The sequence below is a fragment of the Haliotis rufescens genome, unplaced genomic scaffold (assembly GCF_023055435.1).
Source record: "Haliotis rufescens isolate VD_foot unplaced genomic scaffold, xgHalRufe1.0.p SCAF_21, whole genome shotgun sequence".
Taxonomy (NCBI): Eukaryota; Metazoa; Mollusca; class Gastropoda; order Lepetellida; family Haliotidae; genus Haliotis; species Haliotis rufescens.
This window is the reverse complement of record NW_025963902.1, coordinates 8490100-8508707: the sequence shown is the minus strand read 5'-3', so window position 1 is coordinate 8508707 and position 18608 is coordinate 8490100. Positions and strand designations below refer to the sequence as shown.

Genomic DNA, 18608 nt, shown 5'->3' with positions numbered 1-18608 from the left:
GATGATGATGATGATGATGATGATGATTGGTATGATACAATGAAGAGATGTGTATTGTGAATAAGTTAAATGGTGATGATGATGATGATGATGATGATGATGATTGGTATGATACAATGAAGAGATGTGTATTGTGAATAAGTTAAATGGTGATGATGATGATGATGATGATGATGATGATTCGTATGATACAATGAAGAGATGTGTATTGTGAATAAGTTAAATGGTGATGATGATGATGATGATGATGATGATGATGATGATTGGTATGATACAATGATGAGATAAGTATTGTGAATAAGTTAAATGGTGATGATGATGATGATGATGATGATGATTGGTATGATACAATGAAGAGATGTGTATTGTGAATAAGTTAAATGGTGATGATGATGATGATGATGATTGGTATGATACAATGATGAGATAAGTATTGTGAATAAGTTAAATGGTGATGATGATGATGATGATGATGATGATTGGTATGATACAATGAAGAGATGTGTATTGTGAATAAGTTAAATGGTGATGGTGATGATGATGATGATGATTGGTATGATACAATGATGAGATAAGTATTGTGAATAAGTTAAATGGTGATGATGATGATGATGATGATGATGATGATGGTGATTGGTATGATACAATGATGAGATGTGTATTGTGAATAAGTTAAATGGTGATGATGATGGTGATGATGATGATGATTGGTATGATACAATGATGAGATGTGTATTGTGAATAAGTTAAATGGTGATGATGATGATGATGATGATGATGATGATGGTGATTGGTATGATACAATGATGAGATGTGTATTGTGAATAAGTTAAATGGTGATGATGATGGTGATGATGATGATGATTGGTATGATACAATGATGAGATAAGTATTGTGAATAAGTTAAATGGTGATGATGATGATGATGATGATGATTGGTATGATACAATGAAGAGATGTGTATTGTGAATAAGTTAAATGGTGATGATGATGATGATGATGATGATGATGATGAACTGTGGTTTGTATGCGTAATAAGTGCAGTATTAGATACTTAAACCATGTAAACTGACATTAGTGAGGTATAATTAATTATGGTCCAAATTAAGTAAGTGAATATTGCGTTATGCCACATCAACAATCTGCAGCTGTGTGCAGCCGGGGCATTGAAAGTTTCTGTACAGTTGTGTCCCTTTCCTATGCCAGGATCCGGTGGAAAATGTCTCACTTTGGGCTTTCCGCCTACAGTCACTGCAATACTTTTCAGAACAAACTAACACACCCACTCTCAGTTATGAAACAGGTGGTCACTCTGAATTGCCTTTTAATATATGCATCAGTGTGAAGTTTCAGAGTTTTCTGAAGTTGAGAAACATAATATGAGCATGATGAACATAACACTTTGACAGAAATATTGTCATACAAGAGTTACCTCCCCACAAGTTGTCCCCCTTTACTGTAAGTGCCTGGGACGTAAACAAACTGTTGACTTCCTTTTTACATCAGTTCCATGTTGACAAGGGAAAATAATGAGAGATGGTTATTTATGGAGTTAATATCGCTATCATTATTCTCAAGAAAATGTTTGGTTATAAACTGTAAATTTCTCATTAAACCCGTCAATGGAGACTGTTCGTTTCGCAGAGCGCCATTTTTGTTACTTGACCAGCGTTATGACACAGTTATGATGCAGAAGGACACTGTGATAATACTGATTTGTCTTATGTTTCAGCACCAGTTTTATGTTCTCGACGGGCGGCTTCACGTGTGTGGCCTTCGTGACGGGAGCTCTGGCCTTCTGGGCCCCGACATATATGGTGGATTCTATAGAATCTCAAAGTCAGACAGTTGACATGTCACAGTAAGTACTGCCACTCTACCAGTGTCTGAAATAAACTGCCTGCCCGCCATCCCGTGGCTGGTAACCTTTCTGTTGGGCTGCATGAAATTTTCCTCCACCTGCCGACTGTTGGGTAGATAATTTTAAGCCAACTTACGTATTCAGTTATATTATAACTCCTTGAAGAGTCTCAATCAATTGTTTGCATTATTTCAATGATTCAAGACACGATTTGACTCTTATTTTTCGCAAGTTTTCAATATTTATAGTGTCTGAATGCGTGCAGGTAAGTTTGAAGATGGGCAGGCAACAGTTATGGGTCACCTGCCCGACTGTCTTGTTGGGTTTTAAGATTATTTCAAACACTGCACACTACACTCCAGGGTGAAATGATACACCTTAGTCACAAGAAATTGCATTTTTTACAGAAAACAAAAGACACTTTTATTGATGCTAAATGTCCATTTTATTTAAGACATTATTTATGACCAGTGTCATTTTGTAGACCATACAGATCCTAAAAAGTTTTGTTTGTTTGTTGTTTAATGCCGCACTCAGCAATATTCCAGCTATATGACGGTATGTAAATAATTGAGTCTAGACGTGACAATCCAGTGATTGATATCATGAGCATCGATCCAGGTAATTGGGATACGATACCATGCATCAACCAAGTCAGCGAGCCTGACCGCCCGATCCCGCTAGTCGCCCCCGTTAGACTATGATAGTCACCTTTTACCCTAAAAAATTAATATTTGCAATAGAATGTGCTTTCCTGATATATCTTTTACTCACTTATTGTACCACAGAAAAACATAAATTTTGCTTACCCGAAACAATGAAAACGAAAGTGGGCTTTCTCCCTTGTTGATAGCAAGACCTGTGATAGCGGCCATAAAATTTTTTCGAGTCCTTGAATCACGAACCTTCTGATCAGAGGTCGGACGCCTTGTTCCCATGACCAAAGAGGTTAACCCCGTCAGCAAGCTGACAAGGTAAGGATGTCATCTGTGGGATGACTCCACGCCCTGCTGCAATAGCAAGACCTGTGATTATCTTCAGTGGTCAAATGTATATGGATTACAATGTATGATTGATAGTCAGGACACAAACACACTCCCCTCCCTCTGTCTCCACAGAGTTATGATATGTATGATAAACCCAAGGAGATTTTCAAGGTATTTTGAACGCCTGTTAACCTATCTTGATCACCGTTGTATGATTGATTTCTGTTCTTCTTTCAGAGTAGCACAAATATTTGGTGTCATCACTGTAGCTGCTGGGTTCATTGGCGTTGCGCTGGGGGCAGAGACGGCCAGGAGATACAAGAAGATCAACCCCCGGTCTGATCCCCTGATCTGTGCCCTGGGACTCTTGTCATCAGCGCCATTCCTCTTCTTTGCTCTTGTCCTGGCCAATTACTCAACGCCAGCCACATGGGTGAGTAGTCAGCTACAGTTATCTCCCTTGGAACACTGCGCAATCAAGCTCCTTACAATGATAGCCGGTTCGTGGTGCTCTCTATTTTTGCTAGCCAGACGGGCCATCTATGTTACGTTTCAGTAAGCCCTTTGTAATTTTAACTGGCCACAGGCTAACGGGCCAGCAGTTAAATCTACCACTGTACACCATATCTGCCACCAGTCACAGCTCCTTACAGTGATAGCCAGTTCGTGGAGCTCTCTGTACTATATCTCTGCCACCAGTCACAGCTCCTTACAGTGATAGCCAGTTCGTGTAGCTCTCTATACTATATCTGCCACCAGTCACAGCTCCTTACAGTGATAGCCAGTTCGTGGAGCTCTCTGTACTATATCTGCCACCAGTCACAGCTCCTTACAGTTATAGCCAGTTCGTGAAGCTCTCTGTACTATATCTGCCACCAGTCACAGCTCCTTACAGTGATAGCCAGTTCGTGTAGCTCTCTATACTATATCTGCCACCAGTCACAGCTCCTTACAGTGATAGCCAGTTCGTGGAGCTCTCTGTACTATATCTACCACCAGTCACAGCTCCTTACAGTTATAGCCAGTTCGTGAAGCTCTCTGTACTATATCTGCCACCAGTCACAGCTCCTTACAGTGATAGCCAGTTCGTGTAGCTCTCTATACTATATCTGCCACCAGTCACAGCTCCTTACAGTGATAGCCAGTTCGTGAAGCTCTCTATACTATATCTGCCACCAGTCACAGCTCCTTACAGTGATAGCCAGTTCGTGGAGCTCTCTGAACTATATCTACCACCAGTCACAGCTCCTTACAGTGATAGCCAGTTCGTGGAGCTCTCTATACTATATCTCTGCCACCAGTCACAGCTCCTTACAGTGATAGCTAGTTCGTGGAGCTCTCTATACTATATCTGCCACCAGTCACAGCTCCTTACAGTGATCAGCCAGTTCGTGGAGCTTTCTATACTATATCTCTGCCACCAGTCGTAGCTCCTTACAGTGATAGCTAGTTCGTGGAGCTCTCTATACTATATCTCTGCCACCAGTCACAGCTCCTTACAGTGATAGCTAGTTCGTGGAGCTCTCTATACTATATCTCCCACCAGTCACAGCTCCTTACAGTGATCAGCCAGTTCGTGGAGCTTTCTATACTATATCTGCCACCAGTCGTAGCTCCTTACAGTGATAGCTAGTTCGTGGAGCTCTGTAATATATCTGCCACCATTCACTTGTCGCAGTGAAACAATTTGCCCAATTGACTCACCTTTTTGCTGATGTTCCTCTGATGACACGGAATTTCCACAACAACATAAATGTTTCTGTATGTTCTTTCAGGTGCTGATATTTCTAGGGGAGACAATGCTGTGTATGAACTGGGCGATTGTCACAGATATTTTATTGGTAAGTAGTTTAAAGGGCACTTGGCTCGGGCAGCTTGGCAGTCCAGCTAATTTGATTCAAGACACCCCTGTGGTCTAGTGGATAGAGTGTCTGCCCAGAGAGCGGTTGGTCAGGGTTTTGATCCTCGGGTGTGCCATACCAAAAGATGTTATTTAATACTTACTGATGTTGAAGAAAATGAACAACATGCAAATCCATACATTGTCCCATTTGAAAGAAATATCTGTTTCATGATCATGATGATAACAAATATTATTTTGATTATTGAATTCACTGTATGCATTTTATATACAACAGGTGAGTGTATTGTTCAATTGATTTAAATGAACAACCAATATAAAAAAATATAAAAAATCTATATGTAATTCATTGGAAAAAAAATAAAATAAGAAAAAATGTTAATTGATTGTACTTGTTATTACTCTGCCTTGTTCTTGTGTCGTGTGCATACAATGCTATTCTCAGGAATTTATTTTATCATAACCTGTATTAGACTATATCCCTTTTCAAGGATTTATATTCATTAATGCTCCTGTGGTCATCATCTTTTACCCCACAGGAATGTTTGGGTAGCCTGATAGTTACGACGTTAGCTCATCACATTCAAGGTCCTGTGTCGATTCCTCTCATTGGGTACGATGTGTGAAGCCTATTTCTGGTGTCGCCAGCCATGACATTGCAGGAATATTGCACAATCTCTTCTCAAGATGCTGACGACTTGTGTTGGTGTGTTTCAGTATGTGGTTATACCGACAAGACGATCGACAGCTGAGGCCTTCCAGATACTCGTATCTCACGCTCTGGGAGATGCCGGCAGTCCCTACCTTGTGGGAATGGTGAGCTATGTTTTTGTGATGTTTTAACCATGTTTCAGGCCTCAAAGCTGCGACTAAAACGGTTGCCAATGCGACCCAAATTTGAGTTTGTCAACTGTCTAAAATTCAGAGGTAGCCAAATGACTAACTTGAAAAATATCTTGTGGCGACTAAATTCTATTGCTACACATCTGTAGACACAAAAATAAATAACAGCTTATCTTGGAAAGCATTGTAACTTTTTACTGTGCATTGGGGGGCACGTCCAAGGCGCCACCATTCGCTGTGCAGAGTTGCGTCCCTTGGGCACGCCAGAAATCTATGATTGTGGGTTCGAATCCCGGTTCACCCCGATTATGTTTTAGGTTTGTCAGCACCACACCCGTGCTCATGGGTTTCACCGATGTGGTAAACGTCTTAGACCTGCATCGCTTCGGGCTTTCCTCCCACATTAAGCTGACACGCCGTGATATAACTGGAATACTGTTAAAAGCGGCGTTCAAGTCAACTCACTCACTCACTATTTCTGTAGACCGCCTCCGTGGTCTTGTGGTAGAGCGTCCGCCTGGAGAGCAGAAGGTCCGGGGTTCAATCCCCGGCCGCGTCATTCAAAAAGACGTTAAAAGATGGTACTTGTTGTTACCCTGTCTGGCCCTCGGCATTAAGGGGCTAAAACAAGAACTGGTCGGCTCAGAGTCAGTATACTGTGTCTGAGTGGGGTATTCATGTTAATCTGCGGCATGGTATCTCAGTGTGCTAGCACTATAAATCGTCATCAGTCCGGACTAGTACAAGCAGCCACACACACACATACACGTACATGCACGTTGCTATATAAGTGCAATAATCTTGGACGCGATGTTAAACCCCATTTCACCTCACCTCACCTCACTATTTCTGTATCTTTTTCCTGTAAGAGAATTAACCCTTGTTTCTGTATCAGGTGTCGGACTCCCTGAGTACACGTTTCCACGGGGATCCCAAGAGTCCCTCGGTACAGTTTGTGTCGTTACAGTACGCACTGTACTCCACTGCCTTCGTCTGTGTCCTGGGAGGGGGCTTCTTCCTCGCCACGGCACTCTTTGTAGAAGAAGATAAGGGGAAAGCTGATCGGCAAATTAGAGGTGAGTTGTCTCTGGGCATTACTGAACTATATTTGATTGTCAATGCATTATGAAGTTGCTGTGCACCTTGTGTTCTAACACAGACATGATCCTCCTTGATGTATTTTGATGTTCTGACCAGACCGGTTTAGTTGCTTATTTTATGCATGTTCTTGGGTAAATAGGACAAAACAATATAAAAATATTTTTTGTGTGTATAGTTATCCGAGGTTATTTTTTCCCACAAAAGTGAAACTAATATTGGTGAAAAGAAGTTTTTATAAGCAAATTTTTTATAATTGTTATACTTTCATTTGGAAAAAATCTCCCTTCTATATGGAGTATCAGCCTATCGCTCTGTCCATGTAGATGCCATGTAGATGTAAATTTGTCTGGCCTCATACCCAATTTATGTGTTTAACTGAAGGAGAATTCTACTTGATGAACTGTTGACCATACGAGTCCCTACCATCATGAGACAGAAGACCAATGGTAAACGTGTGCAGTAATATTTCCCTAACAACAGTTACATGTGCAGGTTCAGATTTCCATGCATTTGTATATATGTAATTTGATTCAGAAACTAAATCCCGGAATCAGACACAATTTTTTCTGAAAGAATATGCTTCTAAGTGTGACAGTTATAAATAATGATGATTATGAACTTTTTGTATAATCATTAGTTGTCTCCCTTATCTGTCAGAATGTGGGGGGTGGGGGTAGGTTTGATTCAGATCAGCTGCATATTTGCGAAAAATATGCATGGAAAATGTCCAAAACTCAATTGCATAAGTACACTGCATGTAAGTACCAAGAGTAGAACCCGTGAAGATCCGGAGTAGAATAGGTCTTCAGCACCCCATGCTTGCCATAAAAGGCGACTATGCTTGTCGTAAGAGGCAACTAACGGGATGGGGTGGTCAGGCTCGCTGACTTTGTTGATGCATGTCATTGTATCCCAAATGTGTGGATCCATGCTTATGTTGTCAATCACTGGATTGTCTCATCCAGACTCGATTATTAACAGACCGCCGTCATATAGCTGGAATATTGCTGAGTGCGGCGTTAAACAACAAACAAACAAACAAACAAAACCAAAAGTAGCATTTTCAGTTTGTGTGCCTCCATTTCTTGACAGAGAAATATTTACCAATCGAATGAGGCATGAATTCTACATGAATTCTGCTGCTGTGAATAATGCTCAAATTGTCACCTGAAACAGTATTTTCCAGCAAAATTATTTTTGTAATTGGTTATTATTGGTTTATGAATATTCAACGGACTCAATTCATAGGGTAAAAATATTTTGAATACCCAAAGTAAACTATCAATACCCTATGTGATAGATTGCATGTGAGTAAGCACTCAAAGTCTTAGAAAATTATTCCAGGTTTTTCAGGAAGATTTCACCTGTGTGTCAATTGTCTTCAGCCTGCTTGACTGTCAGCTGACTGTTACACTCAGCTGACTTGAACATGCTGACGTAGGATGGCATATGGTGTTATGTTGTGCATGTTTCCTGGCCGAGTTCATCATGTGCCGATCATGCTTTGTCCTCAGCTGGCATGTTTCCTGGTCGAGTTGATCGTGTGTCGATCATGCTTTGTCCACAGCTGGCATGTTTCCTGGTCGAGTTCATCATGTGTCGATCATGCTTTGTCCTCAGCTGGCATGTTTCCTGGTCGAGTTCATCATGTGTCGATCATGCTTTGTCCACAGCTGGCATGTTTCCTGGTCGAGTTCATCATGTGTCGATCATGCTTTGTCCACAGCTGGCATGTTTCCTGGTCGAGTTCATCATGTGTGGATCATGCTTTGTCCACAGCTGGCATGTTTCCTGGTCGAGTTCATCATGTGTCGATCATGCTTTGTCCACAGCTGGCATGTTTCCTGGTCGAGTTGATCATGTGTTGATCATGCTTTGTCCTCAGCTGGCATGTTTCCTGGTCGAGTTCATCATGTGTCGATCATGCTTTGTCCACAGCTGGCATGTTTCCTGGTCGAGTTCATCATGTGTCGATCATGCTTTGTCCACAGCTGGCATGTTTCCTGGTCGAGTTCATCATGTGTCGATCATGCTTTGTCCTCAGCTGGCATATTTCCTGGTCGAGTTCATCATGTGTCGATCATGCTTTGTCCTCAGCTGGCATGTTTCCTGGTCGAGTTCATCATGTGTCGATCATGCTTTGTCCTCAGCTGGCATGTTTCCTGGTCGAGTTCATCATGTGTTGATCATGCTTTGTCCTCAGCTGGCATGTTTCCTGGTCGAGTTCATCATGTGTGGATCATGCTTTGTCCACAGCTGGCATGTTTCCTGGTCGAGTTCATCATGTGTCGATCATGCTTTGTCCTCAGCTGGCATGTTTCCTGGTCGAGTTCATCATGTGTCGATCATGCTTTGTCCACAGCTGGCATGTTTCCTGGTCGAGTTCATCATGTGTCGATCATGCTTTGTCCACAGCTGGCATGTTTCCTGGTCGAGTTCATCATGTGTTGATCATGCTTTGTCCTCAGCTGGCATGTTTCCTGCACAGGATGTTTGATGTTATATGTGTCAGATAGGCTTGTGTCTTGAGCACTGAGTCCATGTGGATGTATCAGTCCATCACTGTCCATGTAGATGTGTCAGTCCATGTGGATGTATCAGTCCATCACTGTCCATGTAGATGTGTCAGTCCATCACTGTCCATGCAGATGTGTCAGTCCATCACTGTCCATGTGGATGTCAGTCCATGTAGATGTATCAGTCCATCACTGTCCATGTGGATGTGTCAGTCCATCACTGTCCATGCAGATGTATCAGTCCATCACTGTCCATGCAGATTTGTCAGTCCATCACTGTCCATGTGGATGTCAGTCCATGTAGATGTATCAGTCCATCACTGTCCATGTGGATGTATCAGTCCATCACTGTCCATGTGGATGTGTCATTCCATCACTGTCCATGTGGATGTGTCATTCCATCACTGTCCATGTGGATGTCAGTCCATGTAGATGTATCAGTCCATCACTGTCCATGTGGATGTGTCAGTCCATCACTGTCCATGTGGATGTCAGTCCATGCAGATGTATCAGTCCATCACTGTCCATGTGGATGTGTCAGTCCATCACTGTCCATGCAGATGTGTCATTCCATCACTGTCCATGTGGATGTCAGTCCTTGTAGATGTATCAGTCCATCACTGTCCATGTGGATGTATCAGTCCATCACTGTCCATGCAGATGTGTCAGTCCATCACTGTCCATGTAGATGTGTCAGTCCATGTGGATGTGTCAGTCCATCACTGTCCATGCAGATGTATCAGTCCATCACTGTCCATGCAGATGTATCAGTCCATCACTGTCCATGTAGATGTATCAGTCCATCACTGTCCATGTGGATGTATCAGTCAATCACTGTCCATGTGGATGTCAGTCCATGCAGATGTATCAGTCCATCACTGTCCATGCAGATGTATCAGTCCATCACAGTCCATGTAGATGTATCAGTCCATCACTGTCCATGTGGATGTATCAGTCAATCACTGTCCATGTGGATGTCAGTCCATGCAGATGTATCAGTCCATCACTGTCCATGTGGATGTGTCAGTCCATCACTGTCCATGCAGATGTGTCATTCCATCACTGTCCATGTGGATGTCAGTCCTTGTAGATGTATCAGTCCATCACTGTCCATGTGGATGTATCAGTCCATCACTGTCCATGCAGATGTGTCAGTCCATCACTGTCCATGTAGATGTGTCAGTCCATGTGGATGTGTCAGTCCATCACTGTCCATGCAGATGTATCAGTCCATCACTGTCCATGCAGATGTATCAGTCCATCACTGTCCATGTGGATGTGTCAGTCCATCACTGTCCATGTGGATGTATCAGTCCATCACTGTCCATGCAGATGTATCAGTCCATCACTGTCCATGCAGATGTATCAGTCCATCACTGTCCATGTGGATGTATCAGTCCATCACTGTCCATGTGGATGTGTCAGTCCATGTAGATGTATCAGTCCATCACTGTCCATGTGGATGTATCAGTCCATCACTGTCCATGCAGATGTATCAGTCCATCACTGTCCATGCAGATGTGTCAGTCCATCACTGTCCATGTGGATGTGTCAGTCCATGCAGATGTATCAGTCCATCACTGTCCATATAGATGTGTTGGTTCATGCAGATGTATCAGTCCATCACTGTCAATGTAGATGTATCAGTCCATTACTGTCAATGTAGATGTATCAGTCCATCACTGTCCATGTAGATGTATCAGTCCATGTAGACGTATCAGTCCATGTAGATGTATCAGTCCATGCAGATGTATCAGTCCATCACTGTCCATGTGGATGTGTCGGTCCATGTAGACGTATCAGTCCATCACTGTCCATGTAGACGTATCAGTCCATCACTGTCCATGTAGACGTATCAGTCCATCACTGTCCATGTAGATGTATCAGTCCATCACTGTCCATGAAGATGTGTCAGTCCATGTACATATATCAGTCCACATGTCAGTTTATGTGTCAGTTCATGTGTCTGTCCCAGTAACAGCTTATCACTCATCTCCCTATGTACCGGTATGTTGCTGTTGTGCCTGCAGGGTCCGTGGACTCAAGTTTTGATGACGTAGAAGAGGTTGATGAAGTACAGATAGAGAGGTCACTGGATGCTTTCCCCTGAAATGTATATGTTACCTGTCATTTTATCTTCACTCTGTATCACCTGGAAGACTAACACTAGTCACATTGTTGGCAGAGATACTCAACAGTTCTATAGTGGTATCATTACTTCTAAATTTATTAATAATCGGCATATTTGCAGTCAAAGAACAGATTATATTTTGAATACATATGTATGACATTAAAGTAAATTCAACATTTTGTTATTACAAATACCAAATATTTTGAAGGTCAAAACTGTGTGCCTTTTGAGTATGCCCTCAATTTATTAATAACAATATTACTAATAATTATTACTAACATTCTAACACCGTTATAGTCCATGTTATTATTTATCAACTGCTGTGTGCTCTACTTACTAACCCTGTTTTGCTGTAACCATGGTAACAAGTGCCTTCTTCGTCCGGTCATCTTCAGATGTTATATAAGCTGTTCATTATCAAATGTATATATCAGAAGTTGCCAGATAGGATTCTTGGTTTGTGGTTAGCCCATCTTATCAAATAACTTGTTATCTATTGACATGATCAAGTGACCTGACAAAGTTCATACATACATAAGGGGGTATGGGTGGCCCAGTAGTCTAAGGCGTCGCAATTCGCTGAGCAGTGTTGCGTCCCTTGGGCACGCAAGAAATCTATGATTGTGGGTTCAAATCCTGATTCTCCCCGATTATGTTGCTAGGTTTGTCAGCACCATACCCTTGCTCGTGGGTTTCACCGAAGTGGTAAACACCTGAGACCTGCATCACTTCAGGCTTTCCCACATTAAGCTGACATGCCGTGATGTAACTGGAATACTGTTAAAAATGGCGTTAAACCCAACTCACTCACTCACTCATAGATACATAACAGTAAATGGTGCAGCCACCAGTGACCATATCAGCTTATTTGACCTGTACTACCAAAGATGTATTTATTATGTATTTTACATGAATGTCACTGATGTATCATAATCAAAAGAAGTTAAAGAACACCTGGTTTTTTTCATATGACTGTTGTTAAACTGTCATAGATTAACAATAGTCATCATGACTGATCAACTATAGTCAAATGATAAAATCATGTGTTCTTTAACTTATTTTGAGTTTTCTATACTGGCAATACTTTCATCATTAACTATAATGTAACTCATTGAAATATCAATTATTATTTTTTTATAAACATAGAATTTTGTAAGTAGACATTCTTAAGCCAACATGGCCAAGTAATTTCACATTTTTAAAATAGCAACATTTCTTAATAATTATGAAAACGTAGATTGGTATTTTCCCAACCAAGCTTTGATTTATATGAGGGGTGCTCTTTCTTTCTGCAGCTTTCACTGTGCCAGCATGCATGTAATGGCTGTTTCCTCTTAGAGTGATTCCAGCCGAGGTGACCGCCTCCGTGGTCTAGTGGTAGAGCGTCCGCCTGGAGAGCGGAAGGTTGGGGGTTTGATCCCCGGCCGCATCATTCCTAAAGACGTTAAAAGATGGTACTTGTTGTTACCCTGTCTGGGCTCGGCATTAAGAGGCTTAAACCAGGACTGGTCAGCTCGGAGTCAGTATATCTGAGTTGGGTATTCATGTTAAACTGCGGCATGGTATCTCAGTGGGCTAGCACTATAAATCGGCATCAGTCCGCACTAGTACAAGCAGCCACACACACGTGCATGCACGTCGCTATATAAGTGCAATAATCTTGGATGCGACGTTAAACCCCATTTCACCTCACCTCACCTCCAGGTGAGGTGGTGGAAGAATAATGATTAGTTTCAGCATAATGATAACTCGTAACGTGACGTGATGCGCCGTGCAGGGCCGTGAAGGGCTGGCTGGTGTGTACTTGTCTGGACTAATGCTGATTTTATAGTGCCAGCCCACAGAGGAACCCTGCCACAGGGTTTAACATGAATACCCCACTCAGACAGCATACTGACTCCGAACAGACCAGTCCTTGTTTTAGCCCCTTGACGCAGAGCGCCAGACAGGGTAACAACAAGTACCATCTTTGAATGTCTTATGGTATGACGCGACCCGGGATCAAACCACCAGACATTCTGCTCTCCGGGCGGACGCTCTACCACTAGACCACAGAGACGGCCTTTACCAGTCTGACTGGGTGACATTCCAGTGTGTATGGAGTGACGATCATTGTAGCACCAGCATCACTTTGTGGATCAGGTGTTGGGTCCTTGGTCCTTGTTCACAATGTGAATCTTTGTGTTACAATTGTCGCAACTTTTGTCCTAGCACTACTACCATTTTGGGGGAGGTGGGGTAGCCTAGTGGTTAAAGCATACGCTTGTCATGCAGAAGACCCGGGTTCGATTCCCCTACAATATGTGAAGCCCATTTCTGGTGTCCCCCACCGTGATATTGCTGGAATATTGCTAAAAAGTGTGTAAAATGCAACCACTACCACTTCATGGGCTATTTCTTTTTAATTATAGTCATATAATGATTGTATAAACTGTTCCTAATCCATGGTAATTTGGTAATGAACCAAGTTTTTGTACTTGAAAGATTTTTTAGTGATTATGCTTAGTTCTAATATTTTATTCTGCTGACTTGTTATTGAAAACATTTTTGGTATTAGAACCAAGGGACCCTTGACATTCATTACAAGTTTCTTAAATTGCAAGTGGGGCGGTCGGGTAGCCTAGTGGTTAAAGCGTTCGCTCGTCACGCCGAAGATCCGGGTTCGATTCCCGACATGGGTACAATGTGTGAAGCCCATTTCTGGTGTCCCCCGCTGTGATATTGCTGGAATATTACTTAATGCGGCGTAAAACCATACTCACTCACTCACTCACTTAAATTGCAAGCAATTATCTCATTTCTGGAACATAATAACCTATTTAATAACAGGAATAAGGCTAAATGTTGTGATTTTATGAGTGCTTCTATGTCGAATTGTCTCCCTTTTATGCTTCTAACCACACAACGTCAATACTTCACATGTTTGTAGACACTAAGTTCATTTGTTAGCTAACACTTAATATTCTCACTTTACTACCACTGCATGTATTTATGGCTCATGGAGGAACATGTATTCCAACCCATGAGGGTCTTGGTCAGAAATGGTCTTCAGCAACCCATGCTTGTAAGAGTTGAAGATGCTTGTCGTAGGAGGCGACCTACGGGATCGGGTGGTCAGGCTTGCTGACTCAGTTGATGCATGTCATCGTATCCCAATTGCTTAGATCGATGCTCATGATGCCAATCACTGGATTGTCTGGTCAGGACACAATGATTTACAGGCCACCGTCATATAGCTTGAATATTGCTGAGTGTGATGTTAAATAACAACAAACAAAACATGTATACAAACCTGTGATGTATTGACGATGTATTATACACTGTTTCTACTCTGCTGTCCGATATAAATATGGTGATCAGTGTCTAGTAGTGCTGTTTATGTTAATCAAATGTCAGAGTGAGTATGTTAGTAGCTGGTGATCTGTAAGGACAAAAATAATCATATAAAGTCAAAGGTGTGGTCCTACCAGCCTACGCCTCAGCAACCCATGCTTGCCATAAAAGGAGACTATGCTTGTCATAAGAGGCAACTAACAGGATCGGGTGGTCAGGCTCACTGACTTTGTTGATGCATGTCATCGTATCCCCATTACATGGATCGATGCTCATGATGTCAATCCCTGTATTGTCAGACTCAATTATTTACGGACCGTTGTCATTTTACTTGGAGTATTGCTGAGTGCAGCTTTGAAAAACAAACAAAGAAACAAAACAACTTGCGCAAACTGATGATGAAATAAAGTTTAGATTTACTTGTCATTGTCAGTAATGTAAATTGTTGAACATTGAAAGCAACTGGTTTTTTTATATCTCAAATCTCCACAAAGTGTCACTGTTCACCAGTGGTGTGAAATATGTTGATTTATTTCGGAACTTTCTTGCATATTTGCTAAAAGTAACTTCTTCCATATTCATCGATAATTGATTGATAATTTAATTAGCGATTATCGATCTCTATAATCTATACCAACAGCCAGCCCTACATATAGGGTGTAACTGAAATAATGTTCACTCACTCACTCTCTCAGCAATAGGGGCTCATCCTATCGACCACTAGTTTTCCTGGCCCTGATGTGGCTGGAGGGTAGCCTTAACTTTGAGAATCATAACGATCGTAAGGAACTTTTCATAGGGGGTTGGTTGCCCAGTTGTCTAAGGCACTGTAACTGGCTGTGCAGAGTTGCTTCCCTTAGGCATCTAGAAACCTTTGATTTTGGTAAACGTCTAAGACCAGCATCACTTTCCCACATTAAGCTGACATGCCGTAATATAACTGAAACCCTAATCCAGCAGTAGAAACTAACATTTTTAGATCCTAATAATGATAACATATAGCAAAACCCTTTAAAATGGCAAATTTCTACTAGTCCTTATGATAGCTTAACTATTGGGCAGTTTGGCAAGGCCTACAGGACTAGCGCCAATTTCTAACGCTGAAATCGCTCACTATTAATAAACCAGTCGTAATATCGACAGGTAATATGTACAGGTATTATGATGTTATTATGATGTTATTATGATTTATTGATAAAGCGTATCATTGATTATTGGGCAGTTTGGCAAGGCCTTTAGGATTTGTGCCAATTCATAAGCTGTAGAGTGACATTTACTAAGTCACCAAGCAGATCACCGATCCAAATTTTCACCTCTTAAGTCAAGCATGGGGTGCTGGGGACCAATTCTAACCTGGAATCCCCACTGGAACGATGTTCACAAAGAGGTACCCTATAAGGATCTCGGTTAGAATTGGTCTCCAGGTAATATGTACAGATATTATGATTTGTAATATGATTTATTGATGAAGCGTATCATTGATTATCTTTGTACAAGATTCTGTTACAAGTCTGTTACATGTCTCTTACACAGTACTTGTGTTATTTTTTTCAGCGGCGGCAGTAAAAGCTGAAAGCGCTGATGATGAAGCTGATATTTTGCCCAACTCTGTGGAAGGGATACCCCCCAGGAACTTGCAGCAGTTCACATAAGACCATCTGTACCCCAATACTCTTCTCCATCTTCACCCTCACCTGAGCTACCAAAGCACTCACAGAGAAGGCACCCAACATCACAATGAAACTACTATGGCCATTTCCCCAACATCAGAGAGAGAAACCAACGGTTTTTGTCCACTAGTCCTTATAATGATAACAAATAGCATAACACTTAAAAAGGGCAAATTTCTACAAGTCCTTATGATACCTTAACTATTGGGCAGTTTGGCAAGGAGCACAGGACTAGTGCCAATTTCTAATCCTGAATATAAGCTGCTTCTTGACTAAGGGTGACACTGTCGCTGTGGGAGATCTTAGTCCTGAGCCAGTCTACCTTCACTTTATCGTCCTCTGTTGCTGTGCCTGTTGAGAGCTATGACAGAGACAGTGACTCATCCGTGATCACGTGGCTCTCAGTCGTGACAGCCATGGTCACCCACCAGCTCAAGATATTACAGTCCGATGAAAGGTTGAGGAACTGTACACAGGTGTGTCCACAGGCTTCGTTACCATTGGAAGTTTCTAGGTCAGATAATTTAAGACAGTGAGTTCAGGCGTACCATTGAAAACTGACAGACTGCAACAAAAAACTGTCATATGTGTACAACATAGAAGGAATCGGAAACAGAAAATGATGAGAACGTAACTAGGATCTAAGAAACAGCATCATAAATCTGAGAACACGCTGCTGAAAACATGGAAACAGCAGCACTAAAACGAACAGACCGCAACCTTCCAAACAAGGAATGTACAGAACAAGGAGGAAGTTGACCATCCTGTCGCGAGGATCACCAAAGTGTGAGAATCTTTACATATTATAGCACATATATAGACTACTGGTAATCCAGATGCAGCGTGTATTATTATATTAGCGCTGTAAGGGGTAAATTTACTTGCTGTTTGTTGATCCCCATGACATGACGGACAACTTCCATCTTGTTCTGCGCACGCTTAGTTTGGACGGGTGCGGTCTGTGTGTTTTTGTGCTGCCGTTTCCATGTTTTCGGCAGCGTGTTCTCAGATTTATGATGCTGTTTCTGAGTTTTTAGTTACATGTTTTCTGCTGCTGACACGTTATGGACATATGGCATAATTTTCTTTTTGTTGCAGTCTGTAAGTTTTCACTGGTAGGCCTAGAATTAAAAGAGTCTAGTTAGGTGCAAGTGAAGTGTAAGATCCCCTCTAAAGGCTTTAGGGAAGTAATGTCGTGGTAGTGTTTTAAAGAAAAGAAACATGATGACCCTTGTTGATATGCAAGCTTTTCCTACCTGCTTAAATAAGAAACAAACAAACATGCCAGCTTGCCCTGGGATTGTGTGGTAACTAGAGCTTGTGGGTACATCCTGTTTGAGTGAGATACAGATCTGCCTGTCCCCTCACACTCTACTCTGTGAGTTCATTTACCCCTTGCTCAGTCAAGTTCACTGTTGTCTTGTAGGGCTGGGACGAGTCCAAATTCACTACTTTAGATACATGTATGAAACGACCTGGTGTATACACTGAAGTTGACTGAAGTTTTATTTTTATTCAAACATATAAAAGTCAGAAGGAATGGGCGGAGTAGTCATGAAGAACTGCGAACATTAGTGACTTGTAGTTTAAACAGAGTTTTAGATACCGTTTGTCATTAAACAGTATATCACGTGACTTACCATGGGTCCTGGTAGTCCTGTGGGTACCCGGGTCCTACACTGTACCCACCCGACCCAAGTACCCAAGTTACCCGTCCCAGCCCTATTGTCTTGTGATGGTTTCATCAATATATTATCATGGGAAAAACCTTCTGTTTTCCTTACTGTTATAAGAAAAAAGAAAACTAAATAAAGTTTTCTCTAACTTATTTTTTGCAATCTGATTGTATCAAAATCATTGTAAAATAAGAATTGAAGCTGTATTTCAGTGGAAATTTTAACAAAGTCCAAGTTAAATTATGAGCATTGGATACACAGTATCACGATAAATCTCAACACACAATGTGTTTGTTTGTAAATAGGAATTTACAATGGGTTCAACAAATATTATTGAATGAAATTGTACATTTTGTGGAAAACATTCAGTTACCATGGTTACATGTCATAAATAGCCAGAACGTGATAATTATTAATAAGTATAAAGCTTGTTTGTGCTTAGTCAGTGTTTTACCAGACTCAAACTATTGCAGTCTGTACTTACACAAATTTAGAATAGATGCAAATAACATGCAAATAACATGCAAATGAGTACAACTACTCAAATCAATAAGACTCTGTGCCTGACAAGGCAGTATAGGTTGTATATTCCCCAGCAAGCCCTTTACATCTGAACATTAAGGTAGCAAA

The 18608-nt window shown here is 41.5% G+C and overlaps 1 protein-coding gene across 4 annotated transcripts in view; it reads left to right on the top strand.

Annotated features, from left to right (window-relative positions):
- Window positions 1-17584, top strand: part of LOC124150825 (protein spinster homolog 1-like) — a 44145-nt gene extending 26561 nt beyond the window's left edge. For 2 of the 4 annotated variants that reach the window (XM_048401212.1, XM_048401215.1), the window contains exons 7-12: window positions 1733-1861; window positions 3085-3280; window positions 4623-4688; window positions 5426-5524; window positions 6447-6627; window positions 16187-17584. In XM_048401212.1, the coding sequence (XP_048257169.1) occupies window positions 1733-1861; window positions 3085-3280; window positions 4623-4688; window positions 5426-5524; window positions 6447-6627; window positions 16187-16284 (769 nt within the window). In that variant the 3' untranslated portion in view covers window positions 16285-17584. Of the gene's footprint in view, window positions 1-1732; window positions 1862-3084; window positions 3281-4622; window positions 4689-5425; window positions 5525-6446; window positions 6628-11198; window positions 11282-16186 lie in introns of all 4 variants that reach the window. The other 2 variants (XM_048401214.1, XM_048401213.1) reach the window with 2 other exon arrangements.
- Window positions 17585-18608: the final 1024 nt, after the last annotated feature.